The following is a 23,989-nucleotide window of genomic DNA, read 5'->3' as shown; positions in this document are numbered from 1 at the left end:
GGGAGGTGTTTTTCACCTTAATGCATACGATGCATTAAGGTGAAAAAAACACCTACCTTTACAACCTCTTTAAGGACTTAGACTTGAAAACGTTACACCTCTCTGAAAACTGGAATAAGAAGAAACACCATATTTTTATACGGAAAACATAGCATTTACTGTAGTTTGGGTTGTCTCTACTTAAGTTTCTCCAATTTCAAAAATCACATTAAGATGCACTCCTTTTTTCATATTCTATCACATTTATCGCATACAGTAACTATAATGCAAAAATATACATACAATTTTTGTTTAATACCTAGATTAATTCCACAGCTTGGAATGCCAACCATAATTTTTATTATTACTAGTATTGACATATTTTACAAGCTTGTAGTTAAAACTATTTTATTTGGTTCTAAAATCCCTATTCCTCTATGCCTGTGAGACAAGGGAATGAAACTGCTTTACAATCTTATTAGATTTTTATCAGTGCAGAAACAGAAAATAGTCGTTTCTAATCATTATTGCATGCCATAAAGAATTATCTTCCAACACCTATGTTCACCACAATAAAAGTACAGTCAAAAAACAAAAATATACCAAAATCACATATACATCACTTTATGAATACAGTTAACTAGGAGAAATCAACCAAAATATTTGCAAATGGAAAATGGCAGACTCCAAAACAGGTGAACTCAGCAATTGAGAAGTAGCAACCTAACCTTTATAAAATGACAAAGAACAGATAGTAATATGCATATTTTTTGTATTGGTTCTTTGTGGTTCTAACAGTCGTAATCATGTGAATGTAATGAAAAAAGGTTTGGAGTTTATTCTTCTTAGCATGTCATCGGAGGCAGGCAGAGACACAGCTTGCTTTCCACTGACTCACAATGATCTTAAAACAAGGCAGGCACTGTCAACAAATTATTCTGGGTGACTGGTTTGGAACGTCAGCTTATATGCATATAGGCAAGCGGCTATCCCAACTTCATTAATTCAGTAAAAATTGTTATTACATCATATGTGTGATCTATCAGCTGTGCTGTGGGAAACTAGAAAAAATGTTTGGATCGTGTTTATACGTACATTAACCTATGTCCGCCCTGTTGTGGTGCTAATACTAGCTGATCCTAGTTTTAAAGTGTTTTTCTGATTTACTATGGTAATGGAAGACACCTTAGTGTTTCTGTTTTTATAAGTTCCTTTTTAACATTCAAAATGCATGATAGGTTTACTTCTTTACAATTTGGAAAATTGATTTCAATGATCAGTTTTCCAACCAAAAAATAGAGAGCTCTTCAAAGTAAATTGCACATACCTTTTCTTTTAGTGCAGTGATATATAGGCCCAGGTTCATGAGGAAGAGATTGGTATGAGTTGGAAGGAGGCATTATGTCCTGAGAGGTGCTGCTAACACCATTCTCACACTGGAACTGAGAACTGAGGTTGGAGGAACTGGAAATATTCCGGGATTCAGTGGGAAATGGACTATGATTGGATGAAACCTTCTGTCGCACTGTACTTCTTGGAACTACTGGATATTCTTTGCTGAAATGAAAAACAAACTATATAGCCAGATGCACATCAGTGTAAAAAAAGAAAATGCAGTTTTTAGTATATTTATATGAAAAAAGTTTTTTTTTTCATTTTAGAGTGAATGGGGGCAGGGTGGAACCCCTGTCAGGTTTAACTGCTGTCTGTGATCATTAGAGAAATTTCCCCTCACTTTCTGCTATGAAAGCAATTTTTTTTAGACAGGAAATGAGGGAAATCTGCAACATGAAAACAGGCAAAAAAAAAACCTACAACAAAGTAGTGTAGTAGCATTCCCTGAAAAAAAAAAAAGGTTTTACTTATGTTTATGCTGTTGCTGTTAAAGAGAGTTCTCCTCATTTCCTGTCTTGAGGACAACTTGGCTAGGCAGGAAGCAATGGAATCTTTCTCTTTGAGCCCCCAATTGCAGTAAAAACAGTTCTAATCCTTCCCCATTCTACCCAAAACTACAGAAAAAAAAAAGAAAAAAAGTTTTAGTCCTAGATACACTTTAGAGTAGATATACACCCTAACTGATTATTAGTTTACTAACGAACTGTGTATTATAATCAATAGGCATTTTTTTATCTCTTTGTTCATCCATTTTTTATCTCAGTGATACTGACCCTTTCCAGCCTCTTTCAGCTACTACTTGTCTTAGGCCCCATTCACACGTTGACGTGTATTGCCAGATGTGTTTGTTTTGTATGTTTATTCGCGGGAAAAATGTGTGTCTGCTTTGCCACAATGGGGGTGCTATTAATAATGCACCACAATGCAAGGCGTTTTTGTACATTCTGTAACCACAGGCAAATTTGTGAGATTTTGCATGTGTTCACAAAAAGCGATATTATGAATACAGTCTTAATAGAAATGATGACAGTACACAATGACAGCACCATGACATCCTATGTACTGTTTAATATTTTGCTGTAGGTTGTTTTTGTTGTTGTCAGAGGTTTGATAATAACTGTAATCTATAACGAAAATTCTTACTTTTTGCATATTTATTAAACATGTCATTGTGCATTTAGGGCAAAGTGACCAGTGTCTCCTTGTAGCCCCCCCACGACAAGGTATAATTACCCATCCATGCTCTCTCAGAACCTCCCTGCTGCAGTAGCCCACCCTGGTATGGCAATTGGCCACTCAAATGCAAGCACTGTCACATCGGAAAGGTCACTTACTCCCCCATTCCCAGAAGCCCAGATCCATTACAGCAATGGAGCCCAAAATTGGGTAAAGTGACAGCATCTCTTTTGATATAGAAATATCCCCTTAATCAGATACCAGCTAAGGCTTAGAGCAGTGGTCATCAACCCTGTCCTCAGGGCCCACTAACAGGCTAGGTTTTATGTATTACCTTGGGGAGATGCAGACTAGAATACGGCAATTACTGAGCATCAAATGATATCACCTGTGATGTATTTCAGTTATCTTGCAAACCTGGCGTGTTAGTGGGCCCTGAGGACAGGGTTGATGACCACTGGCCTAGAGGACTGTATAATGGTAGGTCATAGTTCCTGTGCTGTTGTTTTAATGTTGGCTTGTTAATAGTGAATGGAAGATGCTTATTAGAGAAGGCATGGCTGGTGTTATCAACAGAACCAAATAGACACTGACCCATACAGACAGCCAATTCTAAAGACTGTTTTTCCATGTATTTTCTTTAACTAATGAATTATGTACTAGAGTGAAATAATATATTTTTTTAATTAATATACCCATTTATAGCCAGCAGAGGATTTCAGATAGTTGGTTTATCCATGTGCTGTGAACACAGACCTGAATAACAGGTACAAAGATACAATGCACAGGCCAATGTATGTAGCTTGCATCAATTGAAAATTCATTTAATATAGAGAAGACGTCTTACACAGGTGTATAAGCAGTGCATTTTTCATGTTTATAAATAGAATGCACGCCCAATTTTTCCTGGAGATGAGGAAAACATGCACTGTTACAGTGGTTCTTGGCATTCATACCACAGACCAAATATAGCGGAGAATGAGAACAATTTTGTGAATGATAACTATATGTGGTTAATAGAGTTGGGCAAGCAGTTCAGGCTGAGCAAAAGTTCGGCCCGAACATCACCTGTTCGACTATTTGGCAAACACCCGAATTTGCAGGGGGTTCAGCGGGTGTTCGCCCTGCCGAATGCCCTGCAATGTACTGCACACTGCACATTGCAATCTAAGCAATCTAAGCCCTGACTGGGCAAAGCTTTGCCCAATCAGGGAGCAGTAAATAGCTAGTTGTTAAGGAGTGGGCCTGGGAAGCCAGCTGCGGCGTCTTTAGCAACTGCAACGGAGTCATCAGCTGTCAATGGACTTCCCTACTGACAACTGAATAAAAAAAATTGTCCATGGCAAAATAAAAGAATAAAAACCGTGTGCCCCCCCCCCCCCCCAAATCCATACCAGACCCTTATCTGAGCATGCAGTCTGGCAGGTCAGGAAAGGGGGGGGAGGGTGAGCGAACACCCCCCTCCCCCTCCTGAACCATACTAGGCCACATGCCTTCAACATGGGGGGTGGGTGATTGGGAGTGGGAGGCCTCATCCCCACAAACCTGGCCGGTGGTTGTAAATGTCTTCAGACAGGGGTTTTAAAATTTAGACTTTGTGTGCAATAAACACGTGCTAACTGTACTTTTTATTATATATATTTCTATTAGTCCCCTTTTTTCTATCTGTTTATACCTATATATGACCATTACGTTGGGGGAGATCTCCACTGGATCCTTCTGTGGATTGCCATTTCCGGCCAGAGATTCAGCTTGAATGACCCCTGGACTGAAAAGCCAGAGGTCCATTCCATTCGGTAAGTGGGGACACAGGAGGGATGTGTGTCTCACCTTGAAGTTTTGAGCACTACTGCACTTGTAACGATTGGAGCACAAAAGCACTTTATACATGGCATTTGATTAATTTTCACACCTATTTGATTTACAATTATTTATGATGTATGTTTTTTGTGAGTGCTGTAGGTATCTTATTTTTATGTTTTCAGTCAAGTGAACAGCACTTTGTTTACAGCAGCTGAAACTATCAATATCATCATTAGATTTCTTTCACTGATCACTTTCAGTGCGAGTACATTTTTTTTTTTGTTTTTTTCCTGTAGAAACTAAAACTAGCATACTATGTGTTCATCACCCATAATATTCGTGACCATCTTATTCATGTCTGAGTAGAAGCAACATTTTTCAGCATTGAGACAGGCTAGCATTTCGTTTCTCCTATCCTTTCATTAGAAACCCATGTCATAAAGTTACTTGTAGTCAAGTTTCAGAGAAAAAACAAAGAGGAAGAGACTACCTTTGCATTCTGGACATTCGGTGCAGCTCCATGTCATCGCTCCCTCTAAAGCCTTTGGCAAATGGGTTGTTTTCAATCTTCAGCTGTGTTATCTGATAAGAATATGGAAGTCACATCAGAATTGTAAAGTTTTATTTTCAGAGGCACAGTAAACTCAAAAGATGAAAATTTGTAATCAGTAATAATCATTATGTTGACCACAAATTACAATAACTGGCAACACTACCTCAACTGAACTGATTATAGTAATCGAATTGGAACCTTACTCAAGGCAGCCATCTAGTGCACGTTTTTTATCAGATGTAAACTTACAATTCTACTTTTTTCATTAGGACCGAAGGGGAAGAAAAATATAAAAATTTGGTTTGCCGCAAGAACATAGTGAGAAATCTTCCATTTGGGAGCTGTTTGCTCTCGCTTCCTGACGGTTCTTTAGGAGAAGTGAAAGAAAATCTTCAGGACAGGTCAGAGGTGACCGATTTTAACCTACGTTATAATTTTTTTCTGAATTGCTAATGGCAACAACCAATATAGATGAATATAGAAATTACAGTAGGCCTTATAGTGTTTTTTGGGGATAGTGTGGTAGGGAATAGAACCTTGTTAAAGCGGCGTTCCACACAAAAACGGAACTTCCGCTTTAAGCACTCCTCGCCCCCTTACATGCCACATTTAGCATGTCATTTATTTGGGGAGGGGAGTGGGGGCTTCATTAGGAGAGGGACTTCCTGTCCCACTTCATCATTCCGCCCAAGGACAGCCAAGGTGACTCTTCCTATTGTGGACCCTATGTGCCTTAAGACAGTGAAAGTATGAACGGCGCCTCAGATATAGGTCTTTGCAATAGTGTCTCTCAAACTCCAGGTGTTAACTCTGTTCAGGTTCATTCAAAGTCACATCTCCCGCCTGAGCCTCTTCCTTCAAAGAAGGAGCTCAGATAGGTTATGTGATTTCTTTGAAATAACAATTATGTGGGAGATTGAAGTACAGTGCATGTAGACATGTGCACACTGAAATATTTATTTTCCGAATTTCGGTTTCGTCTGAAAAATACAGTTATTTAGTTACTCTCGAAATTTGTTTTTATTTTGTTTTGTTAAAAAATGCATTCGTTTGAAAATCTTAATTAATTAGGTCGAATCTGTCAATTGAAGGCTTATGGTGTCTGTCGGATGTTCTAAGAAGATTGGACAAAGCAGCTAAACTGTACGACGCGATTGTACGTTTATGGTCGAATGCTCCGCCCACAAGCTATAGTAGAATTCTAATGTTGTTTGACTAGTAATAATTATGATTAATTTTACTAGTCAAACAACATTAGAATTCTTCTATAGCCTATGGGCGGAACATTTGACCGTAAATTTCCACTCGTGGCTAGCGTATGTTTTTAGCTGTTTCGTCTAATCTTCATGTCTCTATAATGTCAAATATTTTGTCTCTATGTCGAATAATCTTGGACTAATAGAATTAGGTTAGGCACATTCGACAGCAGGTTCGATAGACACAGATCGCTATGGTCACCATCATGTCAAATCTTTCTATCTATATCAAACTGTTGTTGCAATGATAAGAAAAAATAATGGATACCAAAATGAAGCAGTGCATTTTTTTTTTTTGATCTTTCGGATTTCGAGTTTGTTATTGTTTTATTTGCATGTTCATTATCGTTTTGTTAAAACAAACATCAAAATCCCTGAAATTCGGACGAAAATGCATTCGGACGATAACGAATGCACATGTCTAAGTGCATGCATCTTTCTAAAGTATACTGGTGTATTGGGGAATATTACTAAACTGGAAGCTGCACTCCAGGCAACAAAATGTTTATTTATTCTATTCTGATTGCCTTGTAATTCAGGGATAGATTAAACACAGGTTTCACAGCATGAAAAAACATTTCAGGTAGAAATATAATTAATTTATTGTCCATCAAGGGACACAGGATTTCTGAAACATTTGCTGCTTACTACATAATGTTTATTGGCAAACAGGAGTTAGGACACCTTTTCTTCAGCTAATGATTTAGAGGCAGCACCCGGACAGTTCTGGACCGGAGGATTACAAGGCTAGCATTGGATGTGACATTTGGGCACTGGACTCTTCATTGTGGTGCTTTTCAGACCTTTGTATACTGTGTTAGTTGGCATCAAATAGCCTCAGGTCCAGAGCTGTGGCACAGCATCTGGTGTGACCCAGTGCTCCATTTTCTGTTTAGTGCCATTCAGTGTAAAGTAGTGTTTTTTCCAGTTACGACACCCTTGAAAAGTATTTTCAGTCTCAAGGCACCCCAGTCTAAGGTTTGGTTCACATTACTGTGTGTCTGGAAATGAACGCAAAATCACTTCTTTGTGTAGGGCAGCCCATTGAATTTAACAGGCTGCCCTAAATACAGCTGCACAGATGTGAACCAAAGGCTCGTTCACATGTAAGGTTGGGGGGTAATAAAACCACATGGTTGAGCCATGTTTTACCACTCCAACAGCTCCCCCTTTAGCTACAGAGGCTGTGGCAGTGACTGGAAGTATAACCCCAGGTGAACGGGGCTGCGCTGCAACTGCCCCGCATCCACTTGCAGTGCTTGCTCTTGCGGCAGTAATGCTGCATTTAGGGGGTTAAAACAGGCAGTGAGGAGGCAACCTGTTGCCTGTCAAATGCCTCCAAACATGAATCGCTTTTCAGATGACTTCGCTGATAGAAAGTTGAATTCCCTCTCTAGATTCCAGTTTGAGGTAACTGGTTTGGCCCCTTGCCCTGTGTTGGCAGTAACTCTGATCTGTTAAACCATGTCAAGATGGAATAAACTCCTTGCAGACAATCCTTCAATTGCTGTGGTAGGTGAGATCATTTTAGTGTAGCTGGAGCAGATTTCTACAGCTTTGTGCTTTAACTGTGACAATCTATTACAAGCCTCTGAACTTGTGTCCTGCATAGAACTGATGTCAGCACAAATGAGTAGGACACTGCCGCTATGTGTGTGGGAAGCTATGAGAAGAGCTGATTAGTCTTTCAGGGACATCATCTCTCTGGATCCACTCTTGACACTGTCTTTTAGCAGTGCAGGAGATCTGCAGAAAGGTTAGAGAAATTCGTTAGAACTCACTTGGTCCTCTGCACTATGGTAGGCCCTATTCCTGTCCAGTAGGAATTGACTTTAGGAGGTGTTACAAGGGTATTTTCCTCTCCTTCTCAGGGAAATTCTGTGTCCTTGGATAATGTTGATCCTCAGTATTCCTTCTCCTCAGAGGAATCTTTTCAGTTACAGAATCAGAGCCCATTCACACAGGGGCAACACGACTTCCAGCGAGACTTTGGGAGGCAACTTGGACGCAACTTGAGTATGAATTACAGCACGAAGTTGCCTCCAGGACAGGGGACTTTGCCAGTGGCCAATCACATAATAATCAGCTCTGTGGGAGGGAGGGGTTTGCCTAGAAAACTATTTTTACTTCCTGGAAAGTTGCTTTAGTTAACCTCCCTGGCGGTATGATTATTTCTGATTTTAGGTGCTGAAAGCGGTACAATTATTTTGCATGGAAATTTGGCGTTTTATATTGTAGGCCTGCAATTCTTAGGAATAACTCTCTTAAATCTGTTCAAACAAGAGTCTAGTAGACATCCTGAGTATGATAAAGTTTATAATATAATAAATAATGATAATAAATAATATTAAAAATTATTCAATAATGTAATCAAATCCAAAAACACTGAAATTTGCTCATTTGCAGAATTGTTGCTGTCATTAGATTTAGTGTTTGATGATGGATCTCCTCAGAAATCGCTATCGCTCAATTCTGCAAGTGATTATAATTTATTATCGCTGTTTTCTAGTTGGTCCAAAATCACTTTTGACATAAAGGGACACTTTTTGGTTGCTATGGACAATCTCCAAATTCCAGGCAGAAAAAAATGTATTTATAATGTAAAATTACATGCAGGTCACTGGACAGACCACTAGGGACAAAGGGGATGTGTATTTTTTTTATACAGTACTGTAATCTGTAAGATTACAGTACTGTATGTGTTTTGTGTATTTTTACTTTTTTGAATTTGGCGCCGATCTCCGCTCCAGTGCGTGGTAACGTCGCAGGGAACGGAGCTCGGCAGCACTCGGACACTGTGTGAATCGAGCAGAGGACGGCTCGCACACACAGCAGGGGGACATCGCTGGATCCAGGGGACAAGGTAAGTAACTCTCCCTGTATCCTCCCTGTATCCAGCGATGCGATCCCGAGTCTGGCTCGGGGTTACCGCTCATGGTACTGAAATTGCAGCCCGAGCCAGACTCGGGCTTACCGCTAGGGAGGTTAAGACAGAGGATCAGACTTGGAGGCAACTTCCATTTAAATCAATGGGTACAAGTTGCCTAGAAGTCGGATTGAAGTAGTGGAGGAACCTTTTCTGAAGTCGGCGCGACTTCAGTAGTGTACATTAAGACTTCACTTCACTTCATTTACTTAAATTTTTTTTATTCATGTTGCGCCACTTGAGGCAACTTGGGACGACTTCAGGTCGGATCCAAGTTGCCCCTGTGTGAATGGGGAAAAGTTTCCATTGCTACCCCCCCAAGCAGGGGCCTGATCCCTGTCTGGTTGTTAAGTGACAGCACTTATGTCCACCCTGGTGCTTTTTTCTTGGCATTCCCCTTTATTATAACCAATTAGGGTTCAGTTCAGGGCCAGATCTAGGGGAGTTCTGGGGTGGGCTGTGCACCCCCATGTTTTAGTTTTGCCCTCCAGGACCAGTGGTATCAGCATAGTAAACCCTATAATGAGGCCCTGAAGCCTAGCCTAAAAACTGTGGTGCACCTAGCCACAAGGATAACATAAAGGTGTGCTGATACTTTGCACCCCCAGATCAAACAGGCTAGATCTGGCCCTGGTTCAGTTTAACCTGTATATACCTAACATCCAAATTATTGTAAAACTTCCATGTTCTAATTTTGTTCCTCGGGATATATTGTTAGCAGTTGCACTCAAATTGAAGAAAATGAGTGCATCTAGTTTTTATTTGCAGACATATTTCCACACACGTGCACACTTCAGGGGTAAAAGACTAAAAGGATTTTGAAAGATATATTAACTGCAAATAAGGTCAAGCAGTACTATATATATCTCTCCTACCTATATTGAAACTGAGCAGATGCCATTCTTTCCAAGGATCAGGGTGTATTTTTTATCTAAAGATTTCTCCATATGGGCAAATTCTTTGCTTTATGTATACAGTATACAGATGTTACAGAAAAAAAAACTGGTTGGCTTCCCTGCTCTCCATAAAACTGTAAAATGTGCATAAGCTGGAGAAAGGCTTGGCAAGTATGGAAGGGTGGTTTTATATGCCTGCTTTATTAACTCGTTACTTGCTGTTTAGCCAGACTAGTTTGCAAGCGTTACAGTTAAACAGTTTAATTTTTTAAATTGAAAAATAACAATTTAATTATCACAGATAAGCACTGGATTAGTATGCATTTTTTTAATTTAAATTCAGCTTATAGTCCAACTCTAGCAGAAAAAAAGACCACATTATAATCCACTGGCCTGGGGATTTGTCAAGTCCCTATAATTGTATTTCCCTCAACTCATAAGGGACACATACAGACTCATATAATACCATTTTCATTGGTCTTTTTAGCTAATTTCACCTATCTAAGCTGGGTTGGTTTGAATAGACTGTGAAAATGTTACACTGTACCCAGTTTAGAAAATAATAGTATATAGACAATCATTAGTGGTCAGTCATACTTTCATGGTGTAGGTTTAAACATTGTGTCCTTTACCTTGTGGTTCTGGTAGGAAGTGACTGCTATAAACGCTGTTTCCGAGAAGACATGTGTGCAGAAAGCAGTGTTCTTGGACCCAAATCCATTATTTTCATCTGCTTTAACTATGTGGAGCCGAGGCTGATATTTGTGCATGGAATTCAGGATGATCTACAAAAAACAGCCAGGACAGAAAGAAATTTCAGGTACAAAAAAAACTACAAACTGATTTTAAATATCATATAAAAAGTTGCTGCTGAATATCGATTTTAAGTGCCTTACTCGGGGATACCACTTGTAGAAATATTAGCTTTATTTAATGAATAAGACTTTCTGATATGATATTTAAAGTAAAACTCCAATTTACTAAAAATATAATGTATATAACTGCAAAGAGAAGCCATTTTGTTATGCAGGTTTGTTAAAAATGACCTTTCCATTTCAAGCTGCAGTCAGCTGTGATTTTCTGAAATGGCAATATAGATTTTGTTGCTGACTTACAACCATAGGAACACTGTGGCTAATTTACTAAAACTGGAGAGTGCAAAATCTGGTGCAGCTCTGCAAAGCAACCAGCTTCCAGGTTTTTATTGTCAAAGCTTAATTGAACAAGCTGAAATCAGAAGCTGATTGGCTGCCATGCACAGCTGTACCAGATTTTGTACTCTATCATTTTAGTAAAACAACCCCACTGTCATTTCCTGCTACTGTGATTGGGTCATTGCTGTATTTCTCTTTATTCAACACAAGGACTGTTTGATTACGGTAGGTAAACTCATTTCCCAAAAATCACTGAAATTTATACTATGGCATTGTTTTATTTCTCATCTAAAGTAGACTTCAACTTTAAGCAAGCAAGCAGTGTGGGATGTTTTAATATGCACACATTATGGTATGAACCCATGGCATTTTAAAACAAGGACATTATTTAAAATTTGTCCCAGACCGATCAAGGGGGGAACCTAGGCTAAACAACATGCATGTGGAATAGAGAGCTGCTTTTAGATACGTTCTGCACCTACTTATGAAGAAGGAACAGAAATAAATGTTATTTTCCCTGAGGCTTCTCCTGGACAACAAGCAGTCTTTGCATATGCACAGTGACTAACGTCATATGCACGATAAATCTGGGATTTAGCCAGTGGCGGAAATGACTCTAGTTAATGGACCACAGCAATATTTTTGCAGTGAATGGCATGTCAACAGAATGATTCACCATAGGTACAATTACTGGCATGAGGGCAGAAGCGCTCTAGCACATGACACAGTGATATTATTACTGTTTTACTATGCAATTAAATCCAATTTTTGCCCACATCTGCTCCCTGTGTATCCTCAAAGCCTAACATAAGCAAAAATCCTTGTTTTCTTGTTTTTAGCTTAGTTTGCGTCTCCATTGGGTAAATTTCTTATCACATCCTATTGGGGCATGAAGTGATGAGAAATCTCTGCAGCTGCGACACGGACTGCAACAAAATAATTTTTTTTCAGTAAAAGTTAGAAAGGTTAAAACCTTTCTCAGACTATTATTGCTGTCTTAGCCCTTCTACACACGGTTGGAAATTCCGACGGAAACGGTCCGATCGGATTATATTGTCGGAAAATCCGATTGTGTGTTGGCTCTATCAGACTTTTCCCATAATTCCACCGGAAAAAATTTGAGAGCAAGATCTCAAATTTTCCGTCAACAAAATCCGATTTGACTTTTTCCGATCCTTTGTAGAGAATTCCGATCGGACAAAGTGCCACACATGCGCAGATCAAAGTACAAGAGCAAAGCTATTGGCTACTAAGCTGAACGTAGTCCCGTTGGAATGAACGAACGTCATCACATTCCGAACGATCAGATTTTCTGACAACTTTGTCCGACCGTGTGTATGCAACACCAGTTTCGGACAAAATCCGTCTGAAAAAATCTGACAGATTTTGTGGTCGGAATTTCCGACCGTGTGTACAAGGGCTTCGACTTTCTGTTCCAGTAATGACTGCTCCCCTAATTTCTTCTTCTGCTGTCACAGGGGCAGGAAGCGAGGTGAAATCTCCTTAACGGGATCATAAACTGTAAATTTGATATACTTTTTCCAAGTCTATCTCAAACCAGAATAAAAATTTTGTCTGAAGTTGGCCTTTGAGCCAAGCATTCATCCACTGACATGTCCCTTACATAGACCTAAATTGTGCAGTTCTTTTTCAGAGGAGTCTATAAAATTAGCCACTTTTCTCCTTGACAATAGTCCTGTTGTGCAAATTAAATAATTTCAAAAGCATTTACAAGCATAAAGAATCATAAAGAATCAATATAGGTAATAAGGATACAGAATAGGTAATTGCAAATTTGTTTATTCCATTGCCTTAAACTGTGCACAAACAGGTCGAAATGTAGGTGATTCAGCAGGAATCAACCAAATTTCGATCTGTGTATGTGTGGTCCTCCCTCTTTGACAGACCCGATCCTTAGTTTGGCTGCTCTTGAACGTTCTCTCTGAAAAACCTTCTTCGATCAGCAGTCTTCAGTCAATGGCTGCAGCCACTGATCAGTATATTCTAACAACAGGAACCCCCACTGTCAGAATAAATAAAGAGCAAAGTGGGGAGTAGTCCTACATCCACCTTGCTTGTGTGGATGCATGAATCTAGTGTGTACCCAGCTTTACAATATCATACTTTTGTGAGTGATTATGATACTATGAACTGATTTACTAAAGAAGTTGAGAATCTTCACTGAAAACGTGAAAACAATCACTTCAATAATCCAGCCATGTGAACTCTCCATACTGGATCATGTGCGCATGTCTTTTGCATGACTGCATAATTAAAATAATTATAAACACATTTTTTTCAGTAAAGATGTTCAACTTATTTAGTAATTCAGTCCCCATATCTACAGCTATTCTGAAACTATGGGACATAGCTCCTTGGTGAGGCATGCTGCTGTCCTTGTAGAATGCATGCATTGTCCACAGACAGCCACAATGGACGCCCGGAGAACCTTGACTAGTTGAGTGAGCTGGTGGCATTAGGTTTTGTCTTCTGAGATCTCACATCTGAGTTTGAATGTAGTGGAATGATTGCAGGTTTGTGAAAGGGTTGCATAGACAGCAAGTAGGTTAACACAAACACTGAGGACAGAGTCTGTATCATTTTGGACAGTAGTTGACCCAAATGGATAGAGGGAGGAATATACAGATTAGGCAGACATTGGTGTGGACCAACTAGTGTACAATGTAAACAAAGTGGGTAGAGTGGACAGAATGGGGCAGATTCTGTACAAAGTAAACAGAAAGTTCTTCATGGGCTACATTGTGGTACTTTTCTGTTGAAATGTATGTGCGTTTTACATTAATATTCAATGTAAGATTCAATGACTGTTACTACAACACTTTTTTGCAGCCACTTTTTGAGAAAGCATTATGTTCTTGCTTGATACTTGAGTGCCCCAAGGTTCCTAAGTGCCAGCTTATGGCATCTAAACAGAGATGATAAGTAAAGACAGTTCAAACATGCAGAGGTCAGACCAGAGCAGACAGAGGATCAGACAAAGAAAGGTCAGAGCCAAACCAGCTGGTCAGATAGGGTACTATGAGTGAACAATAGACTAGTCTAGAAAGACAAGAGGAGGCCACGGACAAGGCAGGATTCAAGAGATCTTTAAACAACTGCCTTACAGATGACTGATTTGTAACCAACTGCCCAATGTAGGGCACCACATATGACTGACCAGCTAACACTTGCTGTCAGACAATGAAACAGCAGAATGGGTTTCTTGCCAATATATTTTCATTTGAAATTAATATAAAATGTGCATAGAATATACATTTTTTAATCCATTTAGGAATACTTTTAGTTTTCGACCATTGCTTGCAAGAAATTAGGCTTTAGGTATCATCAGGAGTATCCAACAAGGCCCACATGAAAAAAAGGTAAACAACTGCTGCTTTAAAATATTATAATTTTCGTAGAGTACATTAGGGCTTTATATAGTATGCTAACATGAAGCTGTTTAAAAAAGCAAGTCCATGATAACAAGCTGCCTGGTGCACAGGAACAGTGCTTGAGAAAAAAGTTCATTATGATTCCTGACAAGTTTGGTATTTGATCTGCCCAACCTAACTTTTGATTAACCATTTGGTACTTTATGCCTCCAGCTTCAACCTTCATTGTACTATGGGCCAAATGCTACCTGCCGCAATCCTTATTTCTTCAGATTCCTCTAAATTTGGGGTATTCTGGAGACCCATGATCTAAGAAACTTATACTATAATGCCCATATCTCTGTGTAGAGGTTCCTGGTGGAGGTAGTGATTCTTTAGACATCACAGCTCAAGGAAGCCCACGCCTACCACTGGTCACATAGAAGGCTTATGCTACCCATGATATCCTGATCAATGATGGTACTCTTCATATATACAAATGCCTCACCCATTCAGTGTGAAATGTGAAGCATATCTCTTCTAGCTAGTAAACACGTCATGATAATGACACTTCCACTGGCTCTGTGGGAACATATAGAAGTTGTGTTACTAAAGAGTGCCAAAAATATTTATTTTTGTCAGATTTATGAGGGAATTAGCCCTTTAAAGTCCACATTTTTCAATGAATTAAAATGTGTTCTACCAAATGGTGAAGCCGACCATTAAAGGGTTAAAAAAAAAAAAAAAACCCTGAAAGTGTGCATCTGTGATAGTCAAACAATCACCAAGAAAGTAGAAAGTGTAAACAATTTAGTGTTTTCTGAGGACTGTATGCACATTAAAATACATGTGTAGCTTTTATTATTACACTACAAATGTAATTTTAAGTATTTATTTTACTGCTTAAATCTCACTCAACTTTAAATATTTTCTAATGTATCACCTTCCACCCATGAAGGGTTAAGTGGTGTCATCTAACAGTCTGATTTAGACTGTAAAGATTTCCATTCCCAAATAGGAAAATCTATAAACTTTACAGAACCTGGAAGAATAACCATTTTAAGGGGCCAGGAGCCAGCTTGCTAAGGCAGGCACACAAGTTAGGCATCATACCCTCTGATCCAGGCAGTTCTACGAAGTAAAAAATAAGGAAGATTTTACAGGCTTCAAAATATAGTGGGTGTTAACTCTTACTGTACTTTTTCAGATGACATACTTAAGAATTTTTCTGCACAGCCTGAGAAGATGTTTAATTCATTTACTAAACCATATTGGTCCTTTTGGAAACACTATGAACTTTAAAGGTGACCATCTGTGCCTAGTAATCATTGTCCTGTATGTGGTGCATAAATTCACTAGCATTGCATGGGAACTGGTGGGCTCTGAGGTTCTATTTGATCTTCTAAACATATCATATTCTGTTCATCTTTACTTATTAAAGCTTATCTAATTTCAAATAATGATTGATTGCTCTCCATTACAATCATGACTATATTTCATTTTCTTCTGAAGGATTGCAGTGTCTGTAATTATACTTAGTGATCCTGCAAGTAGTAGCCTTTTTCACGCACTTCTCTTATAGGCTGAAAATGCTTACTCAGCATGTGTCTATGCAGGATTTAGTTCTACTTTACCAAAAAAAAAAAAAAAAAGATTTTCCTCTTTCCTAATAATAGCAGCTTATCACGCAAGGCAAATCTTGAGTTGGTTTTGACAGGCCATGACAGTCATTGGTTTCTCCTGCCCACACTGTTTCCAAAACAGTGGATTTGTCATTAGGTTTATGTGGAACTTACTTCTTCCCCATAAAGCAAGAAAGTTGTCACCACTGCCTCATTGGAATCAAACAAGGCTCATAATTTTACTCTTCTCTCCTAACTTAAATAAATGCTATGTATGATAATTGTATAATAATAATAATGGTTACATAGTTTTCTTCATAAACATGTTAAATGAAAATGAGCAATGACAGATTTTTAAATTACAATCAATTTCTATCATTCTGGAGCTGCAAGTTGCAGACTATAGATATGACAGAGCTTTTATTGGAAATATTGGAACTGACACTGCTTATGCAACCAAAGTCAGACATCAGCAGAAGTATAAAGCCGGGTACACATTGGCCAAATCAGGAGACATTGGTCAGTTTAAAAAAAAAAAACGGCCAACGTTCAGCCCATATGTATGTCGGTCTGCCAGTCAAAAACTGTCAGATTTTGCAGCTTCTGTCGGAAGAGCATGCTGGAAAACCAGCAGCCGACTGACTCCCAATCAGCACTCTCAGCCAATTGCAGAAAGCGCTGATCGGAGTGTTCTGGCAGGTGGTGCACTCCCCTGAGAGAACAGAACTGCTCAGTGGGGGGCGGGGGGATTGCTATACTAATGTCGGATAAAAAAATACAGCGGCTCCGACCGGAGCTGTCGGTTTTGTTTTCATGCACAAAAAAAAAACTGTAGTGTGAATCAGGCTTTAGGCAGGACATACATTATGCACTTTATTTTCCTTCAACCACGGGTTGAAGGAAAGACAATTGCTTGATTACCCCATAAAATGCTGTAAGTGTTGTTAAGGGAATCCCTCCCAAAGTGCTATTGTGTTCTGCCAGCATTCCCCACTGGTAGAATACAATGACCATCGCCAGCTTCTATACCTGTCTGCAGTGATAGGGCAAAAAAAAAAACCAGGGTGGTTGTACTGAAGTCGATCGATGGAACAACTTCAGTACAACCAGCCTGCCCATGGACTGATTGAAATTTGGCCAGTTCCTGCTGAATCAGCTGAAATTTGTCTATGGCTGGCTTAAAGTGGTTGTAAAGATAGAATTTTTTTTTTTTTTACCTTATTGCATTCTTTGACACAGACACAAGGTAGTTATACCACATCAGCAAGATCTCTCTTAGATAAAAATTTCAAAGAAGGCGGTGGTTTCAAGATGTGCTGTTCAAGCTCTTTTGAATAAGCACAAAAAAAAGGACAATGTTGTGGACTGTAGACGCAGTGGTCGGTCAAGCAAACTTAATGCAGATGAAAGACAAATCATGCTTGCTTCCCTTCGAAATCGGAAGATGTCCAGCAGTGCCATCAGCAAAGAACTGGCGGGAACTAGTGGGACCCAGGTACACCCATATACTGTCCAGGGAAGTCTGGCCAGAAGTGGTCTTCATTGAAGAATTGTGGCCAAAAAGCTATACCTCCGATGTGATAATAAGGCTAAGTGATTCAACTATGCACAAAACATAGGAACTGGAGTGCATAAAAATGGTAGCGGGTGCTCTGGACTAATGAGTCAAAATTTTAAATATTTGTCTGTAATAAGAGGCAGTTTGTTCACCAAAGGGCTGGAGAGAGGTACAATAGTGAGTGTCTGCAGTTAATAATGAAGCATGGTGGAGGTTCCATGCAAGTTTGGGGCTGAATTGGAGTCAGGGATTTCATCAGGAAGGATCAATGGTGTCATCAATGCTGAGAAATACTGGCAGATATGTATCCATTATGTCACGCCATAAGGGAGCTGCATGTTTTACCCCACATTTATTTTGCAGCCGGGCCATGACCCCAAACATACAGCCAATATTATTAAAAATAATCTTCAGCGTAAAGAAGAATATGGAGTCCTGGAAGTGATGGTTTGGCCCCGACAGAGCACTGATCTCAACATTGAGCGTGTCTGGGGATTTGAGGCAGCTTACACCCACAGATCTGTGGTTAGTTATGCAAGATGTTTAAAGCAACCTACCTGCTGAGTTCCTTCAAGAACTGTGTGCAAGTCTACCTAGAAGAATTGATGCTGTTTTGAAGGCAAAGCGTGGTCACACCGAATACTGATTTGATTTGGATTTTTCTTCTGTTCATATAATTTCCATTTTGTTATTTGATAAAAATAAACTATTAACACTTCTATATCTGAAAGCATTCTTCATTTACAGCATTTTTTTCACACCTGCCTTTTATATTAGGGTTGCTACATCAGATGATATTGGCAGATATGAATTTCCCAGTCCACCTTTAGACTTGGTTCAGATAGCAATCAGATACCTTAACCTCCCTGTCGGTATGATTCATTCTGGTTTTAGGTGCTGAAAGCGGTACAATTATTTTGCATGGAAATTTGCCGTTTTATATTGTAGTCCTGTAATTCTTAGGAATAACTCTCTTAAATCTGTTCAAACCAGAGTCTAGTAGACATCCCGGGTATGATAAAGTTTATAATATAATAAAGAATAATAAAAATTATTCAATAATGTAATCAAATCCTAAAACACTGAAAAAAGGGACACTTTCTGGTTGCTATGGACAATCTCCAAATTTCAGGCAGAAAAAACTGTATTTATAATATAAAAGTGCATGCAGGGCACTGCACAGACCACTAGGGACAAAGGGGGTGTGTAATTTTTTAATACAGTATTGTAATCTGTAAGATTACAGTACTGTGTGTGTTTTGTGTCTTTTAACTTTTTTGAATTTGGCGCCGATCTCCGCTCCTGTGCGCCGTAACGTCGCAGGGAACGGAGCTCGGCGGCATTCGGCACTTAAAGCTTGTAAGAGAAGTTTTCATTCTGCTCTGACTGTCCTATAAGGATGCATGACCCATGACCCTCTGTCTGGACAGTGCTGATTACCCCTCTGCTGATCACATGCACCCTCCCAGAGAAAAAAAACTCTCTAGCGACACACACCAAACTGAGCATGTGAATCCCAAATCCTCTGTTCTATCAGGAAATTAATTAGGGACAGTGCAGTGGAAGAAGGGGAGGATCAGAGAAGACAGGATCAAACGTCCTTTTACACAATGCAGAGGATTACCCCCTTAGGTTCCACAGTGAGTATAACAATCATGCTTTACTGCATATACAGACTGATTTTAATGTTGTGGGTTTAGTGACAAAAAAAAAAGGAAAATATTTAGCAATATCTTTACTTTTTTCCCTGTCCAAACACCTCTAGGAAATTACACTAATATTTCCTGGTCTCTGTTATTGATTTGAATATATTTTTTCATTTAGGAATTATGATTAGAGAATGGAATTTGAGTATATTGCTCCCTTTGAGTTTACCGGTGATAACAGTAGAAACAACAGGTTTGAAAATAGGGAAATGAAACCATTGCCCTTGCACTAGGAATAGGAAGGGGCGAAGACTATATTCCCCAAATATATGTCTATTCACACATCAAGTATATATTTGAGAGAGAAAATAGTGGCTTTTCATTTAAATTGGAAAGCTATGTATTTTGCCTGCTAGAAGAGCTGGCGTCAATAGCAGGCAGATCCCGCCAACCCCTTCAACAAGGGAGACATCCTAATTCACAAGGCTCCTCTCATCCCAGTGGCTTAACCAAATTCCTTTGACATGTAGGTAACTTGCAGGCCTCAGCGGTGAATGATCTAATGGGTTTTAATTTCATTACAGTGACTCTAATTGAGAGGCTACTGCTGCACTTTTGCACTCGGGGGGTATTCTACCATACTCTGTAGTCTCTTCTCACAGTAGGGGCACGGCTGTTGCCCTTTGCTTATACCCCACCCCCAGTCTTCCTCCTCACCTCCCACCACTAAACTGAAAGAATCTCTACGCTACGTTAAACTGTTCATTTATAGCTTCTCTCCTTTCATCTGCTATCTATATATTTTACTCTCATTTACTCCCTCTATAGTGGCCATATAATATAGTTCATATCAGACTGATATTTTTGCTGAACAATATCAGAAAATCGTGACTGGTAATGCACAAATCTACATGGAGATAAATTAATTAAGGCAAATCCTCTCCTTGACCACTAAAGTATTTATTAACAAGTAATAATTTTTTTCTGTTCAGCTAGTGTCATTATCTAAAACCTGGTTTTATACTTAAAGGATTTGTAAAGGAAATTATAAAAAACAAATAAACAAGCATTTCATACTTACCTGCTCTGTGTAATGGTTTTGCACAGAGCAGCCTGATCCTCCTCTTCTCGGGTCCCCGCCTGCACTCTATGCCCCTTCCCCTTTCTGAATACCCACATAGCAAGGCATTTGCCATGGGGGCACTTTTGCATCCTCATTCCCAAGCCAGCGCTCTGTGTCCATAGGACACAGAGAGTGTGGCTCAGTCCTGCCCCATACTCCTGCCTCACTGGCTGTGATTGATAGCAGCAGGACCCTATGGCTCTATGCTGTTGTATTTTAGCCAATGAGGATTGAGAAAACCGGGAGGACTTTGGCTCTCGTGCACATCGCTGGATGGAGATCGGGCTTAGGTAAGTATTGGGGAGGGGGCTGCTGTACACTGAAGATTTTTAACCTTCCGGCTGGGTTCACACTGCTGCGGGGGGAGATCCGGATGTGATTCGCACCGCACTGCAGTGCAAATCACATCCGATCTCCGTAGCGATGCGAGTTCAGCCATACAGATAGTATGGCTGAATTCGCATCGCTCCCGCAGCAAACTCGCACGGGACCCTTTTTTTGGTCCGCAGAAGAATCGGATCGCATGGGTGTTCACACCATGCGATCCGATTCCTGTGCGAGTGTGCAGATCGCACTGCGATATGCGGACGGATCTGGGGGTGTCATTAACATATCATTGACACTCCCAGCAGTCCGCATAGGGCAGTGTGAACTGCCGGCGGGAGGTATGCGATGCGGGAAAACGCAGCGGATTCGCGGCGTTCCCGCATCGCTATAGTGTGAACCTAGCCTCGTGCATACAATTAATGAAGGTAAAAAAACCTTCAGACTTCACAACCATTTTATAGCGGTTCTTAGCCCTGTTTGCTGACCTAACTGCTGATTTTTAATAAAAGGACACTCACCTGTCCAGGGTTCTAGCACCATCCTCACCCAAACCAGTTCTTCCCCAGTCTTTGGATCCCAGGTGCTGACATGTTTACTGTGGCCAGCCAGCTGTGATTGCTTCCAGCTTCATAACCAGCCGCCCACTGCGCATGTAAATGGTCTTGCAGCTTCTGGGACCTGTGACGTGCCCCAGAAGGTTGTAGGCAGTGGGGGGAGGGAGTAGATTTTCCGGTGATCTGACCGGGAGTGGGAGCAGGTACCTGTCAAAACCAGGTACCCTCTCACCCTCCTAAAAAAGTGCCAAATATAGAAGAGGAGTAGGGCAAAAAAAGAGGTTTCCTCTCAGGGTGAAGTTCTGCTTCAAAGTGATGCTACATTCTAGTTAAAAAAATGTATTCAAGTACTGTATTCTTAGCTCAAAAGTACCTTCTATTGCTTTCAGGCTCCTCCAAATGTCTACATTTTTTATACTATAATCTGATTAGCTGTTAGAGAGTGGCTACTTTTCTTCTCCATAGTCTCATTGTAGAAATATAGCCACCCTCTCTTGATCCTTACTGAGATGGACTAGGGATTATGGACTGTAGTATTTATAGTGTGCATAGAATAATGCACATGACCACAGCAAATGCTCATTCCAAACAAACGAAAATGAAGGGTAAAAGGAGAGATTCTGGAACTCATTGAAGAAATTATAAGAAGGTAGAAAATAACAGTAATGCCCTGTACACACGGTCGGATTTTCCAACGGAAAAGGTCCGATCAGATCTTGTTGTTGGGCTCTATCAGACTTTTTCCATCAGAAATTCCGACAGAAAAAGTTTGAGAGCTGGATCTAAAATTTTCCAACAACAAAATCCGATCGGACTTTTTCCGATCGCTTGTAGAGAATTCCGTCGGACAAAGTGCCACGCATGCTCAGATTAAATTAGCTTTTGGCTACTAGCCTCTGCGTAGTCCCATCATACGCAATGAACGTCACCTCGTTCCGAACAATTGGATTTTCCGACAACTTTGTCCGACCGTGTGTATGCAACACAAGTTTGGCACAAAATCCTTTGGAAAAAATCCAATGGTTTTTGTTGTCGGAATGTCCGACCGTGTGTACAAGGCATAAGACATAATTTCATGGAAAAAAGATTACGGGGACATACATTAGTAGTTATGTGAGGGTTATTTTTGGAAAATAAGGATATTGTTTAGTGTCAGTTTAAAACTACCTAGGTTGGTTTATATGGATGAAAGAGATCAGATGAGTGCCAGCAATGTTTCACTGTTTGTCCTTAAAACATCCAAGGTGGAGCAATGGCATGAAGTCTGCAGAACTACTGTACAGTCACTGTTTTATTTATATTGGGTTATCGAGCACATCAGATATAGGTGAATCATAGGTGTCCAACAAAGTGCATTACTTAGCAAATCTCATGGCAAGTAAAATGTGTTTTATCATTGCATTGGCTGTGTGGTTGGAGTTGTTCTTTAACATAAAATTAGCTATCCCGCAGCTAGATAAAATGCATTTGAGAACTTTTTCTTTTATGTTTGCTAATAAAGTATTACCACAGCCAAATGACATAATACTTTTTTTGATGTCTGAATGATCAGTCTAGTTTTTATATTAGCTAAGTTGGAGAAAATTTTAGATGTGGCACATGAATAGTCATGATTTTTCAAGAGCATGTTTGAAATTTTCTAAAGTCATAAAACCAGAATAAACAACTTAAAATACTCAATTACAGAAAATAAAGACAGAAAAAATACTATGCTAAGCTTTGCCAAGACGCTGTATATACGCAGCTGTCTCATTACCTTTTCACATGTCTATAATTTTACAATATACTAAAGAGATGTAAATTTAACCCTAATTATTCATGCTCTGTAGTGCGTCAAGGTATTGTCAGGATTTTTTTATTTTTTTTATTCTAACGATTTTTCTGCTGTAGCCTTCGCCTCTCTCTAAATTTTTACAAGTCAAACAATATTGTGCATTATACATCCAGTTAGTACATACTGTACATATACATAATATGCTATTTGTTTTACATAATTTTTTGTCCCTTTTTGTATATACAGTATATACTTTTAAAATAGATGAATGGCAGCTGTAATAAAGACTTCAGATCACAACTTAATATCCAACCATCATCATAAAGTGTTTGATCAGCTTAACGGGATACTTGCCTGCCAACTTTTTTTTTCTCCGTCTTTTTTTTTTAACTGTGAAATTTCAGAGAAAAACTATGCACACATTATGCAAAATGCACCACATGTTTGTTCAAATTTGTGCTCTGTACAGCAAAAAGTGGATAAAAAGTGTTTAAAACCAAGAATTCTGCAAAAGAAAAATAAAGCTTTTTGTGAAAAGTAGTAAACTGTAAGTACGAGGCTTTGGTTTAGGTTGGCTACCCCAAAGAAGACGAATGTGCTCTGGCAAAACAACAAGTGGCAAGTGTTTGTATAATTTCCCCCTGCCGTGCCAGTATTCTGGTTAAAAAGCAAGAGTAGTACAAATTATTTTATCCCAATGGATTTCTGCATTTCAGATGAGCATGTGTAGAATCTTGCTTTAGCTTGGGTTGCTTCCTGTGCATGTTAGCCAGTACATACATTTTACATGTTGGAATATCAGTTATTGATAAGACAAACTTTAGATGATGATATTAATGATTGGTTATGCATTTTACTATTGGTTTAAAGTATGTG

The 23,989-nt window shown here is 39.4% G+C and overlaps 1 protein-coding gene across 1 annotated transcript in view; it reads right to left on the bottom strand.

Annotated features, from left to right (window-relative positions):
- Positions 1-23,989, bottom strand: part of TBX5 (T-box transcription factor 5) — a 91,254-nt gene that overhangs the window by 8,884 nt on the left and 58,381 nt on the right. The window contains exons 6-8 of the mRNA XM_077461268.1: positions 10,617-10,769; positions 4,844-4,935; positions 1,307-1,536 (exon numbers count right to left, since the gene is read on the bottom strand). Of these exons, the coding sequence (XP_077317394.1) occupies positions 1,307-1,536; positions 4,844-4,935; positions 10,617-10,769 (475 nt within the window). The remainder of the gene's footprint in view (positions 1-1,306; positions 1,537-4,843; positions 4,936-10,616; positions 10,770-23,989) is intronic.

Source organism: Lithobates pipiens, unplaced genomic scaffold (genome assembly GCF_037356315.1).
Source record: "Lithobates pipiens isolate NorthernLeopardFrog02 unplaced genomic scaffold, aLitPip1_a1.2 Scaffold_3, whole genome shotgun sequence".
Classification (NCBI taxonomy): domain Eukaryota; kingdom Metazoa; phylum Chordata; class Amphibia; order Anura; family Ranidae; genus Lithobates; species Lithobates pipiens.
The sequence above is the reverse complement of the archived record's forward strand: the minus strand, read 5'-3'. Positions and strand labels throughout refer to the sequence as shown.